The 17,383-nt window shown below is 40.2% G+C and overlaps 1 protein-coding gene across 1 annotated transcript; it reads right to left on the bottom strand.

Moving 5' to 3' along the window:
• Positions 1-2,262: 2,262 nt before the first annotated feature.
• Positions 2,263-3,913, bottom strand: LOC133741974 (uncharacterized). The gene is made up of 2 exons (XM_062169674.1): positions 3,711-3,913; positions 2,263-3,625 (listed from the first exon to the last, which is right to left on the bottom strand). Exon 2 carries the CDS (start codon positions 3,607-3,609, stop codon positions 2,791-2,793), a length of 819 nt encoding a protein of 272 aa, XP_062025658.1. The 5' UTR covers positions 3,610-3,625; positions 3,711-3,913; the 3' UTR covers positions 2,263-2,790.
• Between the last annotated feature and the right edge of the window lie 13,470 nt (positions 3,914-17,383).

Genomic DNA, 17,383 nt, shown 5'->3' with positions numbered 1-17,383 from the left:
TTTTAGATTGTGCCTAAACTTGTAGAAAACTGAAATATTGAATGAATTTTCTAGTGAATTTTTTTGCTTTTCAACTTCAAAAAATTATAAAAAGAACCATCAATCAGAACACCTTTTTTTTTTTTTTTTGTCTGAAAATAACTTCATTAAGCCATAAAGGCGAGAGAAACTACACGAGAAAAAAGAGCAACAAACTAATACTGAGCAAAGCCTATGATAGGATGGAATGGGTTTTTCTTAGGAAGGTGATGGAAAGGTTTGGTTTTGATCCGGTATGGATAGAGATGGTGATGCAGTGTGTCTGCTCTGTCAGATACTCTTTTTTGCTGCGTGGAAAGCCTCGTGGTCTTGTTATTCCGAGTAGAGGATTACGGCAAGGTGATCCTCTGTCCCCATATTTATTTCTAATTGGGGCAGAGGGTTTCTCAGCCTTATTACAGCAAAAGCAGGAATTCGGATTGCTCCCTGGGATTGAGATTTGCAGTGAAGCCCCTCGGGTGAATCATTTACTTTTTGCTGATGATAGCATGCTTTATGCTGACGCTTCTCTAGAGGCCTGTTTCCAGATACAGGATGTTATAGAAACATATGGTAGGGCATATGGTCAATTGGTTAATTTTGATAAAAGCTCTATTGTTTTCAGTAAAAATGTTTCAGAAGTTATGAAAGATGAGGTGTCCAGCCTATTGGGAGTTGAGGTGGTGGCTTCCCATGCAAAATATTTGGGTCTTCCAACGTATGTAGGGAGGAAGAAAACTGCTACCTTCCAGTATATCAAGGAGAATTTGTCCAAGAAGGTCTCCAATTGGCAAGGAAAATTTTTGAGTGGTGCAGGTAGAGACATTCTCATCAGAGTGGTGGCACAAGCTCTTCCAACTTATGCAATGAGTGTCTTCCAATTAACAAAAAAATTCTGTGAGGATCTTGAACAACTTTGTGCCAAGTTCTGGTGGGGGAGTACTCTTGATAAAAGAAAAATTCACTGGAAGACTTGGAAGGCTTTGTGCAATCCTAAAGAGGAAGGAGGGCTAGGTTTCCGTAGTTTATCAGAATTTAATTCCGCTATGCTAGCCAAACAAGCATGGCGTGTGATCAGCAATCCTCAATCGCTGATAGCTCGACTCTTTAAAGCTAAGTACTATCCAGAAGGTTCTTTTTGGACAGCTTCATCCCATGCCTCTCCTTCTTATTCCTGGCGAAGTATCTTTTCCACAAGGGATTTGTTAAGGAAAGGCACTTACTGGCAGATAGGCGATGGGACATTGGTGAACATATGGAGGGATTCGTGGATTCCTGGGGTGCCGGATTGTAAGCCTAGAGAAGGTAATTTGGCTATGAATGAAGTCAATAGGGTGAGTGACTTGATTTGTCATACAGGGGTTTGGGACATTAATCTCATTCGAAGGGTGTTTTCGGTTGATGAAGCTGAAGCAATCTTATCAATTCCTCTATCTTCTAGGGAGGTGCATGACAGGGAGGTTTGGAGACTTGAAAAGAATGGCAAGTTTTCGGTGAAGACTGCTTACCGATACTCTTTCTCTATTTCTTCTTCTAAGAGCCCTTTTGAGCTGCCAGTTGGGGTGAGTTTTTGGAAAAAGCTGTGGAAGGTTGTCATCCCTAATGCAGCCAAAGTTCATATATGGCGGGTGTGTCACAATATCCTCCCATCTTTGGAGAGATTAATCTCAAAGAGAGTTGTGTTGGATTCCATGACTTGTCCGTTGTGTATGCAGGAGTTGGAAACAACACTGCATTTGTGTCGTGACTGTCAGTTCACTAGACAAGTGCTGCAAACACATGGGGTGTTGTCACAGGTTTGTTATAATCCTCATTTTGCTCATTTGGGTCTGTTGGAATGGATTAGTTCTTGTGCCAGAGACTTATCTCTACAGTTACTTGGTGAGTTGGTATACCTTCTTTGGGGGGTGTGGAAAGAACGAAATAATCGAATTTGGGAAAACAAAGTTGGTACGGCTGTTGATGTAGTTATCGTGTCTATGTCAAGGCTGCATGAATTTCGTTTTCTGCAAGGGAAGATTGGGAATAGTGGAGCTGGTACTATTAGAATGACTCGGTGGGTTGCTCCCTCTGTGGGCTGTTTTAAAGTCAATGTAGATGGTTCTTTCTTTCAAGCATCTAAAAAAGGGAGCACTGGTTTTGTTGTCAGGGATTGGCAGGGCTCATTTATAGCAGGAGGAGGTAAATCTCTTTCGGGTTTACTATCACCTGAACATGTGGAAGCTGTAGCCTGCAAATAGGCCATTGAGTTTGTAGTTACAAATCATTATTTGCCAGCTATTGTGGAGACTGATTCGCAATTGGTGTATCGACAATTGCTTAGCCGAGAGGGGAGTAACTTGTCCATCTTGGGACGTGTTTATGATGATATGGAGTACATTTTGGATGCTTATGCAAACCTGCGCGTAGTTCATACAAAGAGAAGTGCAAATAGGGTGGCACATCTGATGGCTGCTCATACTAGGACTCTCCCTGTGGAGACTTTTTATTTTTCTTCCCCTTCTTTTTTACAAGCTGCATTAGCAGCTGAAGTTGTGTAATTTTTAGACATCTTTATTCAATAAAACCTGACCTCCTTTCCCTCAAAAAAAAAAAAACTAATACTGAAACAACAGAAAGGGAAAGAAAGCAATAAAAGGATCAGAAAGCTGGTTCAAAAGCTTGATGAAGGAGGATCTGGCAGTCCATCATTTCTCAAGAGTCAAGATAGAGGGCAGAGAGGTGAGTGAGGTTGGAGGCCTGTTGGCCCAATCTTGAGAGCACAACTTCAACTTAGCTAGCTTCGCCACTGTGCATCCGCAACAGGTTTACTTCACGAGGGATCCAATTCCACTTAATCCCGTTGAACAAAGGCTTTAGATGATTCACTCTGTTGATCATTAGAGAAATTCTCCAGTTTGGGCAGAACATCAGATTGTCCAAAGCACGGATAACATCTTGGCAATCACTTTCAAGGATGATATTCTGGATCTTCAAATGGGCAGCTAGTTGGAATCCTTTGACAACTGCTTGAGCTTCAGCTTCAATGGCAGAGTTGTGGTTGCCATGTAGACTAGCCACAGCCACCGAGAATCCTCTGTGATTCTTGATGATTACCCCCACCCCACTTTTATGATTGTTCCCAGTGGCGGACGCAGGAATATATATCACTGGGGGCAGGTTTTGATCATGCAATCTTTCTTTTTTCTTCCAATTTTGAAAACCAATACCAGTAAAACAATCACCTCCTCCTTGCTCACCAACATTTGATTTGAACAGATAGCAGCACAAACAAAATGCAGCATCTTTGGCTACTCTATATTCTAACCAATTAGGGAAGTCATTAAACCAATCAGAGACAAACCTTCGTTTCCCTTCTCCGCCCTGTGTTTGGACAAACTGATGATTTCTAGGCTGACAAGGACCTCTTAGCGGATACTCTCTTCTAATTTGATCCCTAAGATTGGGATGATAATCTGAAATTTTAGTTCTTTCTCCAGGATCAGAAGGAAGATTAGCCAAATCAATTTCTACCCGACTCTGTTTTGATCTTTCACTCTCTATGAGGGGTGATGATAACTCATTTGATGTTCGTTTAAAGAATCTCTCCATCTTTAATCTTTCACAACTGCAATTTTCATAAAAACAGAGTAACTTAATCTAATCAACAAAGTCATATATTTAGGAAGTAAACTAGAAGATAAAGAAGTAACCTTTAAGATACATCAATGATCAATCCAAGGCTGAGTTGCAGAAGAGCAGATATGGAAAACTAAAAGAGTCGATGACGTCGGACTCGAATCAAAGACTGGAAGTATTGAGTTTGGTTGTTTGAGTACTGAGTTCGGTTGTTTGGGGATTCTCAGTAGAACAAACAGAAGAAGAAAAGGTCTGGGGTCGTCTGGGACTCTGGGGAAAGGGGTTAGCCTTTGCATAGATAAAAGTATATATGAATGATAGAGATTTGGTGAGATGCATGGTGAGATGCACGGTTGCATATGTCAATATATATATATATATATATATATATATATATATATATTAGAAAGGAAACATCTCTGGAAGCTCAATGGGGGCAGGTCAGTTGCATATGTCAATATATATATAAAAAAAAATGCTCAGTTGCCAAATGTCAAAAGCTCAGTGGGGGCAGCTGCCCCCACTCGTCCCACTGTGCGTCCGCCACTGATTGTTCCCATCCCAAGCCCCTTCTACATTTACTTTAGCAAAAGGAGGAGGAGGGGGTGCCTGACGTACATGCACAAAAGCAGGAGTATGGACTTCAGAATCAGTACTAGCCGCACGGTCATTTAGCTCAGACCACTCCATGTGAGGTGGTTATGAAGCATGAAAAACCAAATCCGACTGCTGTCATTGAAAAAATTAGAGCACCTTCTAAAGATCATGATTTATCACTGGTGACATTAAGAAACATGATAATTTAAATAAAACTAGGGCTTTGTATGGTTTGGCATGTTGGGAGGTGTTTTGGAATTATGGAGGCACCCGTGGCATGTAATGACATGCTGAAACATGTTAAAATTAAACCACATCTTCTTAAAAGTTTTATGTACCAAAAGCTCACCATTCGCAGAGCATGGTTTTCAAAACGTTTTCCCATTGATGGAACACCAAAATTTCAAATGAATTTTTATTGTACTTTGACTTTGAAAAATCATAAGAAAAAATGGCATTGAGATTTTGAGTTCTATTAGTTCGAGAAGCACATGAAAATCATTATATGAGGGCAGACAATAGTATGACACCAATGACTAAGATGTTATCATGTAACATAAATCATCAATATATCACGTATAATGTACAATTTTCACCTTTTAAACACACATTTATAATTTTAGTTGAAATCAGTGATCTTTAAATTTCTTTTCACATATTGAAATTATACTGAATCGTATATATCAATTTATTTGTTTCAATGCCCCTCACGGTGTATTCTTATTCTCTTTGTTAGGTATGTACATGAAAATTTTCATCTAAAACAAAGCAATAGTAGCATTTATCGTGCTAAACAATAACAATTTATACCAAGCTTGACAGAGCGAGACTAACCTATAACAATGGCAGTAAGCTAGACTGCAACTTACATAAATGGCATAAAAGGATTTCAGGCAGTTCCATCTAGTATCACTTGTCGCTTAGCTTACTTCGCCGCACTCCTACATATACTCCTTAGTCCCAGAATCAATAAAGAAGTTAAGAGCAAAAAATCACAAGATCTAAGTGCGGCCACATCCAATCCAGATGGAATCAAATTATATACCATGGCCGGCAATGATCGAGCAATCCAATGCGGCAACTTCTAGGGAATTAGCTGGCTTCGGAATCGAAGTTAAGGGTGTTGCTAGCTCTATAAATACACTCTAATTCTTCAGTACGTCTTAGAATCACAAGTACAAGTTCAAGTACAAATTCAGAGTATTCAAGCAAGAAATTAGTGAAGAACGTGATGACTGGGTCTAGCAACAAAATGGCAACAGTTCTGAACTTGATTCTGGTGCTCTCTCTTCTTCTCATGATTTCGATCTCTGAGAGTAGTACACAGCTTGGAGGTAAGAAGACTAATTTGCTCATTTTTCAGCTAGCCTGCATAAATATTTATTTTCAGCCATTCAATGATTAATACATAGAACTCTGCATATGCAGTTGGAGTCGAGGCTATTGATGCCGATTGCAATACTGTTTACGGTGCGGAGGTTGGCGATTCCTGCGATACTGTGACCGAAAAGTTCGGCTTGAGTTTAGAGGAGTTCCTTGCAATCAATGTTAGTTGCAACTTCTTCGAGGGTCAATGGCTTTGTGTTGATGGCAGCCAAAATTAATTAATCGAGTGAATTGTAACATATATTTCTTCAATTCAATCCTGAGCTGTATGAGTTAATAAAGAGAGGATGAGCTAGCTTTGATGAGTTTGATCGATGTCACCCTGCGGCCTCCTCAACCCGTTAATTATCTCTTAAATCTGTAGTTTATTGCACTAATTTAGTAATTTTACTGCAAGTCATTTTTGCTTAGTTGAATGTTCTTACAAGCAATCGCTGCAATTTTTATTACCTCTATCTTCTTTTTTGGTCACAAACTGTTGCCTATTTTATAACAGAACAAATTCCGGATGTGTTGACAGCGTAACAGAACGAGTGGGAGTGATCTCGTTGGGAAAGATGAGATTATTGTGGCAGAAAATGCTATAGGAAGCAATGTGATAGATTTAGACAGTGAGGCTTTGAGGAAGGAATGTGACAACAAGACTCGTTAAAATACAATGTCACGATAAAAAACAAACTAAAGGATTATTGAAGAAAATAGTTATATGCACAAAAACTCCGATCCGTGAAACAGGAATTACAAATCACATTAACTTCTGAATCAAGAATTCAAGCATACGGAAACAAAAATAATATAAGAAAAGAAAGATCTAAGTACTTAATCTACTTCAAGAATTCGTAGAGCAAAAATAATTGAAATTCAAAAATTATCTAAATGGAAGGGGGAGGGGAAAAAAAAAACACCAGAAATAAAAAGTAGTGGGCAAAGAAAACTGTCTACTACCAAACTCGTAGGGTGTTTGGCGCTTCCAGTCTACAAGAAATTAAAGCTAAACCAAACTTATCACAAAACTAACTAGCGATTAACCAAATTTTCGAAGTTAATTAGGAGGTGCATATTTAGCAAATCTCGCAGGTGACTTGACCAATAAGGGAAGCACCTATTTTTGTCAAGTGACTCCATCAATCGATCCAACTCATTCTTGATACCTTCTTGAACTATATTAAGGTTTTTTATGGCCTGAGTCAAATTATCGGAGGAGCTGCCAGCCTGCCACCGGATTCTCCACCTTTAATTTGCCGTAATTGTTCCTAAATCTCATTGGTGTTCTGGTTGCGACACGCGAGGTCTAAATCTTGTTTTTTCACCAAATCATGTTCATCCCAAAGGCATCCTCGAGTTTCCTCAAGATACCTAATTGAATCAGGAGTGAAGCTGCTGCTTTTGCCTGCTTTGATCGGCTTAAGTTGCTCCAATTCATGATGGAGTTTATCGATGCAGTTTGAAAGCTGTTTCTCCTTCTCCTTGTTTTTCATAGCTGAACCAAATAGCCAGATTCTCTATCATGAGTTGCTTAATGTTTTTTTTCTGAACTTCAAGCTTCATTAATTGTTTCTTGTATCGATGAAAGAAGGAGAAATTGACAGGCTGAAGTTATGATTTCATTAACATAGAATCGTATCTTTATACAAGTGTGATTACAATTTGTTCCTACAAGTCAGGAATATGTTTACTATCTAAAATACATATAAGGAAGGCTACAGCTATTACACAAATCAAATGATAAATCAATCTGCAATAATATGGGAGATATGGCTGATTACTTTCCTTACACTCCCCCTCAAGTTGGAGAGTGGATGTCTTGCACTCCCAACTTGCGAATCATAGGAACAAAGATATCTTTCCCCAAAGGTTTAGTAAGAACATCGGCAAGCTGATAAGCTGATTTCACATACCTGGTGGCCACAGTACCATCTAGAATTTTGTCCCTAATGTAGTGGCAATCCATCTCGATATGCCTAGTTCGCTCATGGAATACAGGGTTGGCAGCAATGTGCAGTGCAGCCTTGTTATCACAAAATAGCAGAGCCGGTTCACGGAGGGATAAACTGAGATCTCTGAGCAGATAACGCATGCAGCCAAGTTAGCTCACAACATGTTCCTGTCATAGCACGATATTCCGCCTCTGCTGAAGACAAAGATACTGTCTTTTGACGTTTTGACCTCCAAGAAATTAAGGAAGGTCCAAGAAAAACAAAGTATCCGGTGGTAGACCTTCTAGTGACAGGGCATCCCGCCCAATCAGAGTCACAATAAGCCCTCAATTTCAGATCATTGGTGGAAGAGAAAAACACACCTTGTCCAGGAGCACCTTTTAGATAGCGTACTACTCTCAGAGTTGCCTCCCAATGCATTTTTCTAGGTTGGTTCATGAATCTGCTAAGAACATGGACTGCATAAGTGATGTCAGGGCGTGAAACAGTGAGATATATAAGCCTCCCAATTAACCTTCTGTACTTTCCAGGGTCTTTGAGCAAATCACTGTGATCAGATAACTTTAGACCTTTTTCCATGGGAGTATCCACAGGTGCAGCTCCTAGCTAGTAAACCTGTATCTTCAATAATCTCTAGAGCATACTTACGTTGACATATAAAAATCCCCCGTTTGGAAGTCGAAACTTCAATACCAAGAAAGTATTTTAAGTCTCCAAGATCTTTGAGACGAAATTGACTATGTAAGAAAGCTTGAAGTGCAGCAATAGTCTCCAAATCATTTCCGGTAATCAATATGTCATCAACGTAAATCAAAAGTGCAGTGAATGAATTCCCATGTTTTCTAGTGAATAATGAATAATCAGCTTTAGATTGGACGTACCCAGCTGACCACAGCATCAGAAAACTTCTCAAACCACTGCCGTGAAGCTTGCTTCAAACCATATAAGGACTTGTGTAATCGGCATACCAGATTCTCCTCCCCCTGTCGCCGAAGACCAGGCAGAGGAGACATGTAAATTTCCTCAGACAAATCTCCCTGGAGGAACGCATTATTCACATCCAATTGATGCAATGTCCAACCACGAGCTGCAGCCAAAGCCAACAAACATCGAACAGTAATGATTTTGGCAGTAGGAGAAAAGGTTTCTTGATAATCGACCCCCTCCAACTGAGTAAAACCCTTAGCAACCAAGCGGGCTTTATACCGTTCCACAGAACCATCAGTCTTGTGTTTCACCTTATAAACCCATCGACAACCAATAGGGACCTTACCGGCAGGAAGAGGAGTCAGAGTCCAAGTTTTGTTAGCTTGAAGTGCCTGTAATTCAGAAAGCATGGCAGCCTGCCAATCAGGATGGACGACAGCTTCAGAATAGGAACGGGGCTCGGGAACTTGACTGAGTTGGGCCGTGTAGGCGAGGTGCTGCGGGAGATACTGATGATAGGAAACATAATGAGGCAAGGGGTAGTGAGTACCTTTGATAGGACCAGGCAGCAAGGAGGATGATTGGTCGGAGGGAACGGTGGAGCAGACATGGTAGGTGAGGCGGTCCGGTGGACGAACCGGACGGCTGGAGCGACGGAGAGGGACTGGCGCGGCTAGGTCAGGACTGGGTAGTGGAGCGGGGTCAGCGACGAGACTAGGTATTGGAGTGGGGTCAGCGACTGGACTGGGTGAGGAGGGAGGAGAAGAGATCGGTGGCGGAGAGAGAGGAGGAACAGAGGATGGGTCGGGAAGGACGGCGTCGCCGGCCGGAGGAAGCAGCAGACGACGACGGGAGTAGGTACGGAGTGGTGGTGGTGGCGAAGGGGATTTGGGTGATGGCGAAGGGGATGGGTGCGGTGTCAAAGTGATGGGGGCGGTGGCGAAGGGGATGCGGATGGTGGCGGCACGGGGTCAGAAGAGGAAGAAGAAGACACGGGAGGGGAGGAAGAAGGAAACGATGTGGAAGGAGCAGTGGGAAGAGAGAAGTCATCGGCAGAAGCAGGGAGCAAGGGAATTGGGCTGAGTTGGTGGCCCAATAAGGAGATAAGAGAACCAGGATGAAGGGAATAAGGGAAAATTTGTTCATGGAATTTGACGTCGCGACTAGTAAAGACTTTCTTGCGGGATAAATCAAACAACTTGTAGGCCTTTTGACCGATGGGATAGCCAATGAAAACGGACTGAATGGAACGTTGATCGAATTTATGAGCGGGATTTACGTTAGTAGCATAAGCTAAACAGCCAAAAACACGTAGATGGGAGTAGGAAGGAGGTTTCGAATAAAGGAGTTCGAAAGGAGTTTTGAAAGAAAGAATGGGAGAAGGTAAGCGATTAATGATGTGGACAGCGGTAAGGGCACACTCCCCCCAAAATTGAGAAGGGAGGTGTGCTTGGAATTTGAGTGCACGAGCCACTTGAAGAATGTGTCGGTGTTTACGTTACACAACCCCATTTTGTTGGGGCGTGTAAACGCAAGAATGTTGGAAAACGACACCATTATCATTAAAAAAGGAGCGGAGGGATAGGAATTCACTACCATTATCACTACGGAAAGTTTTAATGCGGGAATCAAATTGAGTGATAGCATAGCTAAAAAATAGTTTGATGAGTGATTGAGCTTCATCTTTATGACGCATTAAAAATATCCAAGTAAAACGTGTGTAATCATCAACAATGGAAAGAAAATAATGAGCACCAGAAATGGAAGGAAATCGATATCGACCCCAAATATCACAATGAATAATTTCAAATGGTTTGACAGAAGATATGGTACTAGTAGCAAAAGGTAGACGACTCTGCTTGGCCAAAGGACATATATGACAAGCATTATTATATGGAATGGAAACATGTAAAAAATTCTTAGCAATGAAACCTAAACAAGAGGATGACACATGCCCTAAGCGGTTGTGCCAGAAATCGGTTGAGGTGATGGTAAGATGACAAGCTGGGCGTGCGGTGGAAAAGTGAGGAGTGGTTTTGGACTTCTCCGTCGCTAATGCCTTCAAATAATATAATCCGTTGCGTTGTTCACCCAAACCAATCATCCTCCTCGTAGCCAGATCCTGCAAAATACACCAATATGGGTAGAAAGTCACTGAACAATTCAATCCTCTTATCAATCGACTAACCGATAATAAATCGACTTTAAATTTAGGCATAGATAGCACATCATGAAGATAGAACATGGTACTCAGAGGTATCGATCCTTTTGCAACAATGTCAACTTTATCTCCACTAGGCAATAAAACAGGTGGTAATGAGCAATTATTATTTTTATGCAATAATCACGAAGAGGAAGTAATAGTCAGAAGGAACCAAGAAACAAAGGGATTTTAGGGTTTTCTGATAATCTTATATTACTCTTGTATATATACAAGATACAACGTGTCCATGTCCAATTAGGAAACAAACAGAACAGAATATTCCTAATAATATACAAGATATACAACCCTAATAATACACGGTATACTTCATGCCAACACTCCCCCTCAAGTTGGTGCATACAGATCACGGATGCCCAACTTGTCGAGTGAGTCATAAAAAACTTTACTTGAGAGAGCCTTTGTGAGAATATCTGCCAACTGTTCTTCAGTAGGAACGAAAGGAAACAAAATGACCTTTCTATCAAGGTTTTCTTTAATGAAATGTCGATCTACCTCCACGTGTTTCGTACGATCATGCTGAACAGGGTTGTGAGCAATTTCAATTGCAGCCTTATTATCACAATAAAGCGGCATAGCCTTGTTTTGCTTGAACCCCAAATCTCTCAACAAATTTCTCAACCACAACATCTCACAAAGTCCTCGGGCCATTCCTCTATACTCTGCCTCTGCACTAGAACGAGCCACCACTTTCTGTTTCTTGCTCTTCCATGTAACTAAGTTACCACCTACAAAAGTGAAGTAGCCCGAAGTAGACCTGCGATCTGTAATATTACCTGCCCAGTCTGCATCTGTGTATCCAAAAATATCTAGGTGACCGTATTTTGAAAAAATTAACCCCTTCCCTGGAGCAGACTTTAAATACCGCAAAATACGAAATACAGCACCCATATGAGCCTCACTGGAATTATGCATAAACTAACTCACCACACTAACTGCATAAGCTAAATCCGGTCTAGTGTGAGATAAATAAATCAATCGTCCGACTAACCTCTGGTATCTTGCTTTATTTGTAGGCACTTGATCTAAATACTATGCTAACCGATGGTTCTGTTCGATAGGCGTATCGGCAGGTTGACAGCCAAGCATACCTGTTTCTGCCAGCAAGTCTAGAACATACTTTCTTTGACTCAACACAATACAACCCTTCCCACGAGCAACTTCAATTCCCAAGAAATATTTCAAATTACCCAAATCTTTCATCTCAAATTCAGAAGATAACTGACCCTGTAACCTTTGAATCTCCTCCAAGTCATCACCTGTCACAACCATGTCATCAACATAAATAATCAAGGCAGTCACTTTACCATATTGACGTTTGAGGAACAAGGTGTGATCGGAATTGCTCTGCCGGTACCCAATTCTCTTCATGAACTTGGTAAACCGCCCAAACCACGCTCTGGGAGACTGCTTTAGACCATAAAGAGACTTCTTCAATTTGCACACTACTTGCTCTTTAGTGGAAGTACCATAGCCAGGAGGCAAATCCATATAAACCTCTTCTTGCAGATCACCATGCAAGAATGCATTTTTAACATCAAACTGTTGCAAAGGCCAATCGAGATTAGCGGCTAACGAAAGAAGTACCCGAATTGTGTTAATTTTGGCCACTGGTGCAAACGTCTCATCATAATCCACCCCATACTTCTGAGTATAGCCTTTGGCCACTAATCTAGCCTTGTACCTGTCCACTGACCCATCCGAATTGTGCTTCACGGTAAACACCCACCGACAGCCTACCGTCTTCTTTCCGGGTGGTAATGATACTAATTCCCATGTACAATTCTTCTCAAGAGCATCCATTTCGACTGTCATTGCTTGTATCCACTTCTCATCCCGCATTGCATCCTGCACTTTACTAGGAAGAGATACAGAAGATAATTGATTCACAAAGGCAACATAGGGTTTAGACAGCCTATGGGTCGACACATAATTAGCAACCGGGTATTTAGTTTTTGCAGTGAGTGTGGGTTCATAGCGTTTGGGAGGCTGACCACGGTTAGACCGACTAGGCATATGTTTGGTGGGGACACACTCTGACACAGAAGATGGAATAAACAAAGGAGGAGAACTTGCCGCAGGTGACGCTGGGGCAGAGGAAACCTTCGAAGAAGAAGAGGGACTGTTCACTTTTGAAGAAGAAGAAGAGGGAGAAGGGGGACCGAAACCTGCAGCTGAATCAAACCCACTGTGACCACCGAAATCTGCAGCTGAAGCAAACCCACCGTGATCAACAACATAACCACCTTGGGAACTGCTGCAACTCCGGCCGGCAACGGAACCAAAAGCTGGAACTGCTGCAGCTCCGGCCGACTGGACGGAGTTCCGTTCCGGATGCCCATCGCCGACCGATCCCCCCAGGTCCTGATCCCCATCTCCGGGCGACCCAACGCCCGACACGAACTGCCGTGCCCGATGCTCATCTCCGGCTGACTCGATACGCATCTCCGGCCCTTCTCCAAGCATTCCGATATCCGTCGCCGGCCCATCTCCAGACTGCTCAACGGTCCTTGGCATGTACGCTCGGTCCAAAGTAGACCCGCTGTGGATCGGTGGACCAGTTTTCCGACCGGTCTGTGTTATACGGTGGCAGGATGTGGTAGGCTCCTGTTGGAGCGATGTGTTGTGTTTGCTGGAGTTGGCACCAATCAGTGGGGAGCTGTCCTTGGAGGTGGGACCCTGCAGGGGGTAGCTATATGCTTGGTCACGTGGGGAGCTGTCCTTGGAGGTAGGACCCTGCAGTGGGCAGCTATCTCCTTGATCACGGTCAGGTTCCAAATACTCTAGACTAGAGAACTCAGGCCTCCCATCTTGCCCACTGAACAAATCTTCATAGTAACAAGACCTCTCCCCCTGACGATAAGTCACAGGAGGCGAAAAATAACAGGCATCTTCATTGAACGTAACGTCCATAGTGACATAAAATTTTTGGGATTGGGGATGATAACACTTGTAGCCTTTCTGATGAGAGCCATACCCGACAAACACACACTTAAGGGCTCTAGCATCCAACTTGGTCCGCTGATTCTTATACATATGAACATACGCAATACAACCAAAGACACGAGCAGGAAGGGTGTTAATGATGGAATAGAAACGTAGTGGGACAAAACTTCAAGTGGGACATGACCTTGAAGAGAGGTAGTGATAGGAGCATTTTAATGTGGTATTTTAATAGTTAATTCCTCACATTTTGCTTAGTTAATTCCTTAACGAATCGATTTTTAATTCAATTTTTATTTTTAGGTACATTGGAGTAGATGATGATGAAATAAGTGTTAGGTCCATAAAATGATGGAGAAAAATGGAAATGCACTAAAAAGGTCAACTTTACACATTTTCCTACTCCGGCTAGGAGAAACCAAGCCAAGCAAGGAAGAAGGAGCGACCACCTGACCAAATGAACTTCAAATGAGCTGAAACCTTCCAGATCCATTCTAGACATCCTAAGAAACATTTCTTATGAAGAGTACAAGAGCCAAAAAGAAGTGGAAGGCCTTCAAACAGTCAGCCCAAGTTTCTGCAGAAGCAAAACTGGAAAACTGGACCTATAAGGAGTCCAGCAGAAATTCCGGCCCAAACACATGGAGATAAATTCTGAAAACTTTACAGAATGATCTACACTCATGATGGATCATTTCATATGAAGAAGTCACGGGCAAAATCTGAAGTCTTGGTGGAGAATTAATTGAAGGAAAAATGAGTAGAAAGTGACTCAAACCTAACAAATTCCATTAGTGTTTAAATATTCAAACCTAACAAATTCCATTAGTGTTTAAATATTCAAACCTAATAAATTCCATTAATGTTTAAATGCTCAAACCTAACATATCATCATTTGTTTAAATCCAAATAGTTTTGCTTGGTAGCCTATAAATAGAGGCTACAACAAAGAAGAAAGAACATTCCTTCATCCATTCCATCTTCTTTGTCTCTCCATTTCCTTTCCATTTTCCTTTCCATCCTCTAGTTTCAAGTTTAGTCATCTCCACGAGTTCAAGCAAGGCCAAAGAAGAAGAAGAGAAGCCGTGAGCACTTCCATCCATAGCCATCCTTGAAGCTTGCTTTCGAGTTTCAAGAATCCACAACGTGAATCATCCATCTCATCTTCATCCACGGTGTAATCCTATTCTCCTTTGTAACCTTTGCTTTGAATTTCGTTGGTTATGAACTAGTTGACATATATGTTTGAACAAAGTATTATTTCTGGAATTTTTATGATTAATTGAGAATTTTCAGATTCATATATTGTGATTCGAGAGTTGCTTATGTGGGTTTGTTTAATTAAATTTGCGTTATAGATAACTTTTGTATTTTAATCTTATGTGGTTGCAAACACTTAGGGTTTCGATATGAATGGTGCTAGGTTTAAGAACATGAAATCGACTTTTCGTTTTGTGTAAACTTGAATCAAAGTAGTAAAGGTTTTGTACAAAGATCGAATTTAATTAAAGAGAATTGCAATTAGGTGGACTTTTCCATACTAAGTTGTACACTTGAGTTGATAGCCTTTCTCTATGTGTAATGCGTTAAACATGACATGATTGACTAGCTTTCTAGGGTTTGATTGCATGTTTGATAGGATTAATCTAGGTGCTTTCGCTTAGGTTAATTAGCATTGAAAAGTAAAAAATGGGAATTCATTTGCTTTCGAATGTTTCACATGATCAACTCCTTTCTCATGACTTAGATGAACAATATTAGGGTTTGAATCAATTTTAATCATAAGTTTCGGTTTTGATCTTTGTTCCTTCATTCCATTCGTATTTTTATGTTTTTGCATTTTAATTGTTTTTGTTAACTTAGTTTCATTTTCGAAAAAACCAAAAACAAAATCCCCCCTTTTCGTGTAAAATGTTTATATTTTGTGAATACATTTGTGAATATTATACTTTGTTTTAATTTTAATTGTTTAATTGTTTGACAATGACAGGTGTACCCTCAATCCCCGGAATAGAACGATCCCTATTTGCTTATACTACTAACGATCTTTTCAGGGTTAAATTATGCGCTTGCTTTGAGCGTATCAATTTTTGGCGCCGTTGCCGGGGATTGAAAAATCACTTGTTTTTGTTTATAATTGTTGTATATAAACTGTTTGATACTTAGTTTAAATTAACTAGGTTGTTTTTTTTTATTGTTGAATACGAATTTAATTGTAGGTTGTAAATTAAAGAAGGAATAGGTGAAGTCGTGTTTATTAATATTGGCCTAAACCCCTTATTGGTACCTAGTTCAGGTCCCTTAAGGTTGAGGGCGGCCTTTATTAACATTCATTGAACTGTCTAACACACTTAGGACCTTTTACATCCTAGTAAGAATATCCTATGTGAGATGGTGTCTAGGAAGGGGACAACGTTCATGACGGGTTTTTGAATCCAGAAGTGCTTATAAATGGGCTTAGCTCATGCCAAAATGGATTTTTCCTCTCGTGTTCACCCTCCCCTACCTGGCCATTTCAGTAAGGTTGCCCAACGGATGTAGGAGGGACTTTGTGTCTAGACGACTATACTTGGGCCGCACGTCCACTTGATTTACCGCTTGGAATTAGATTTGATATCAATAATGTTTATAACAAAAGAAATACTTGTGCATACTCTTTACGTGTAAATTATTTTGTTGTTTCACACTTTATACTTGTAAAAATACTTTTTACGTTTTATACTCACTTGTGTACTTAACTTGTGTCTTATGTACAAAATACTTGTTAATTATACTTGTAGTTTGTAATTCATAGTTACTTGTTTATTTTTTTTGTATTTCTTTGTTAATATTAAGTTACTAACTTTATTTAATGTAGGTACCGTCTGGCTGCAAGACGTAAAATACAAGCGCTGCTTGGGAGGCAACCCAATTCAGAATATAATCAGATTTGCTTTCTCTTCCCCTTTTACTCCTCCATTTTCTTTTTGTTTTAGTAGTTATTTTCGTAAATTCCATCCCTATATGCTTACTTATTTCATTGCATGCTTTTAATTGATTACATTGAGGATAATGCAATATTTAAGTGTGGGGGAAGGGATTTATATTTTTGTCTTTCATTTTGAATCCTATAAATATTTTTGTCTTTCATTTTGAGTCCTATAAATATTTTTGAGTCCTATATTTTTTAATAATAATAAAAAAAAAATTAAAAAAAATAAAAATAAAAATAAAATAAAATGCATTCATTCAGTCTTATTAAATTCAGCTTTTTACAAAAAAAAAAAATAATAATAATAAAAAAAAAAAATTTTAAAAAAAAAATAAAAAAAAAAAAAAAAAATGCATTCATTCAGTCTTATTAATTTCAGCTATTTACAAAAAAAAAAAAAAAAAAAAAAAAATAATAATAATAATAATAATAATAATAATACTCTATACTAAGCCATGTCTGCATCTCTGTAGGAGTTGAGGCTGAGCTCAAGGGAAATGTGAGAGCCACCGCCATAACCGCTACCTCTCTCGGAAGTAGTCTTCATGATGCCCAAGATGTCCTCACCATGCATGGGGAACAATGGAAGGGTTTCAATCTCCTGGTGATCTCCTCCTCGTTGTTGCAGGGATGTTTGTCCTCCTGTTGTGCCAAAAGAGTTGTACTGGTATTAGTGTTGAAGTGTGAGGAAGAATATGAAACAAAATTTAAATCAAGAAATCCTTCATTACCAGTAGAATCGGTGGAACCAAAGTTGAGATTAAT

This window comes from Rosa rugosa, chromosome 4, assembly GCF_958449725.1.
Source record: "Rosa rugosa chromosome 4, drRosRugo1.1, whole genome shotgun sequence".
NCBI lineage: Eukaryota > Viridiplantae > Streptophyta > Magnoliopsida > Rosales > Rosaceae > Rosa > Rosa rugosa.
The sequence above is the reverse complement of the archived record's forward strand: the minus strand, read 5'-3'. Positions and strand labels throughout refer to the sequence as shown.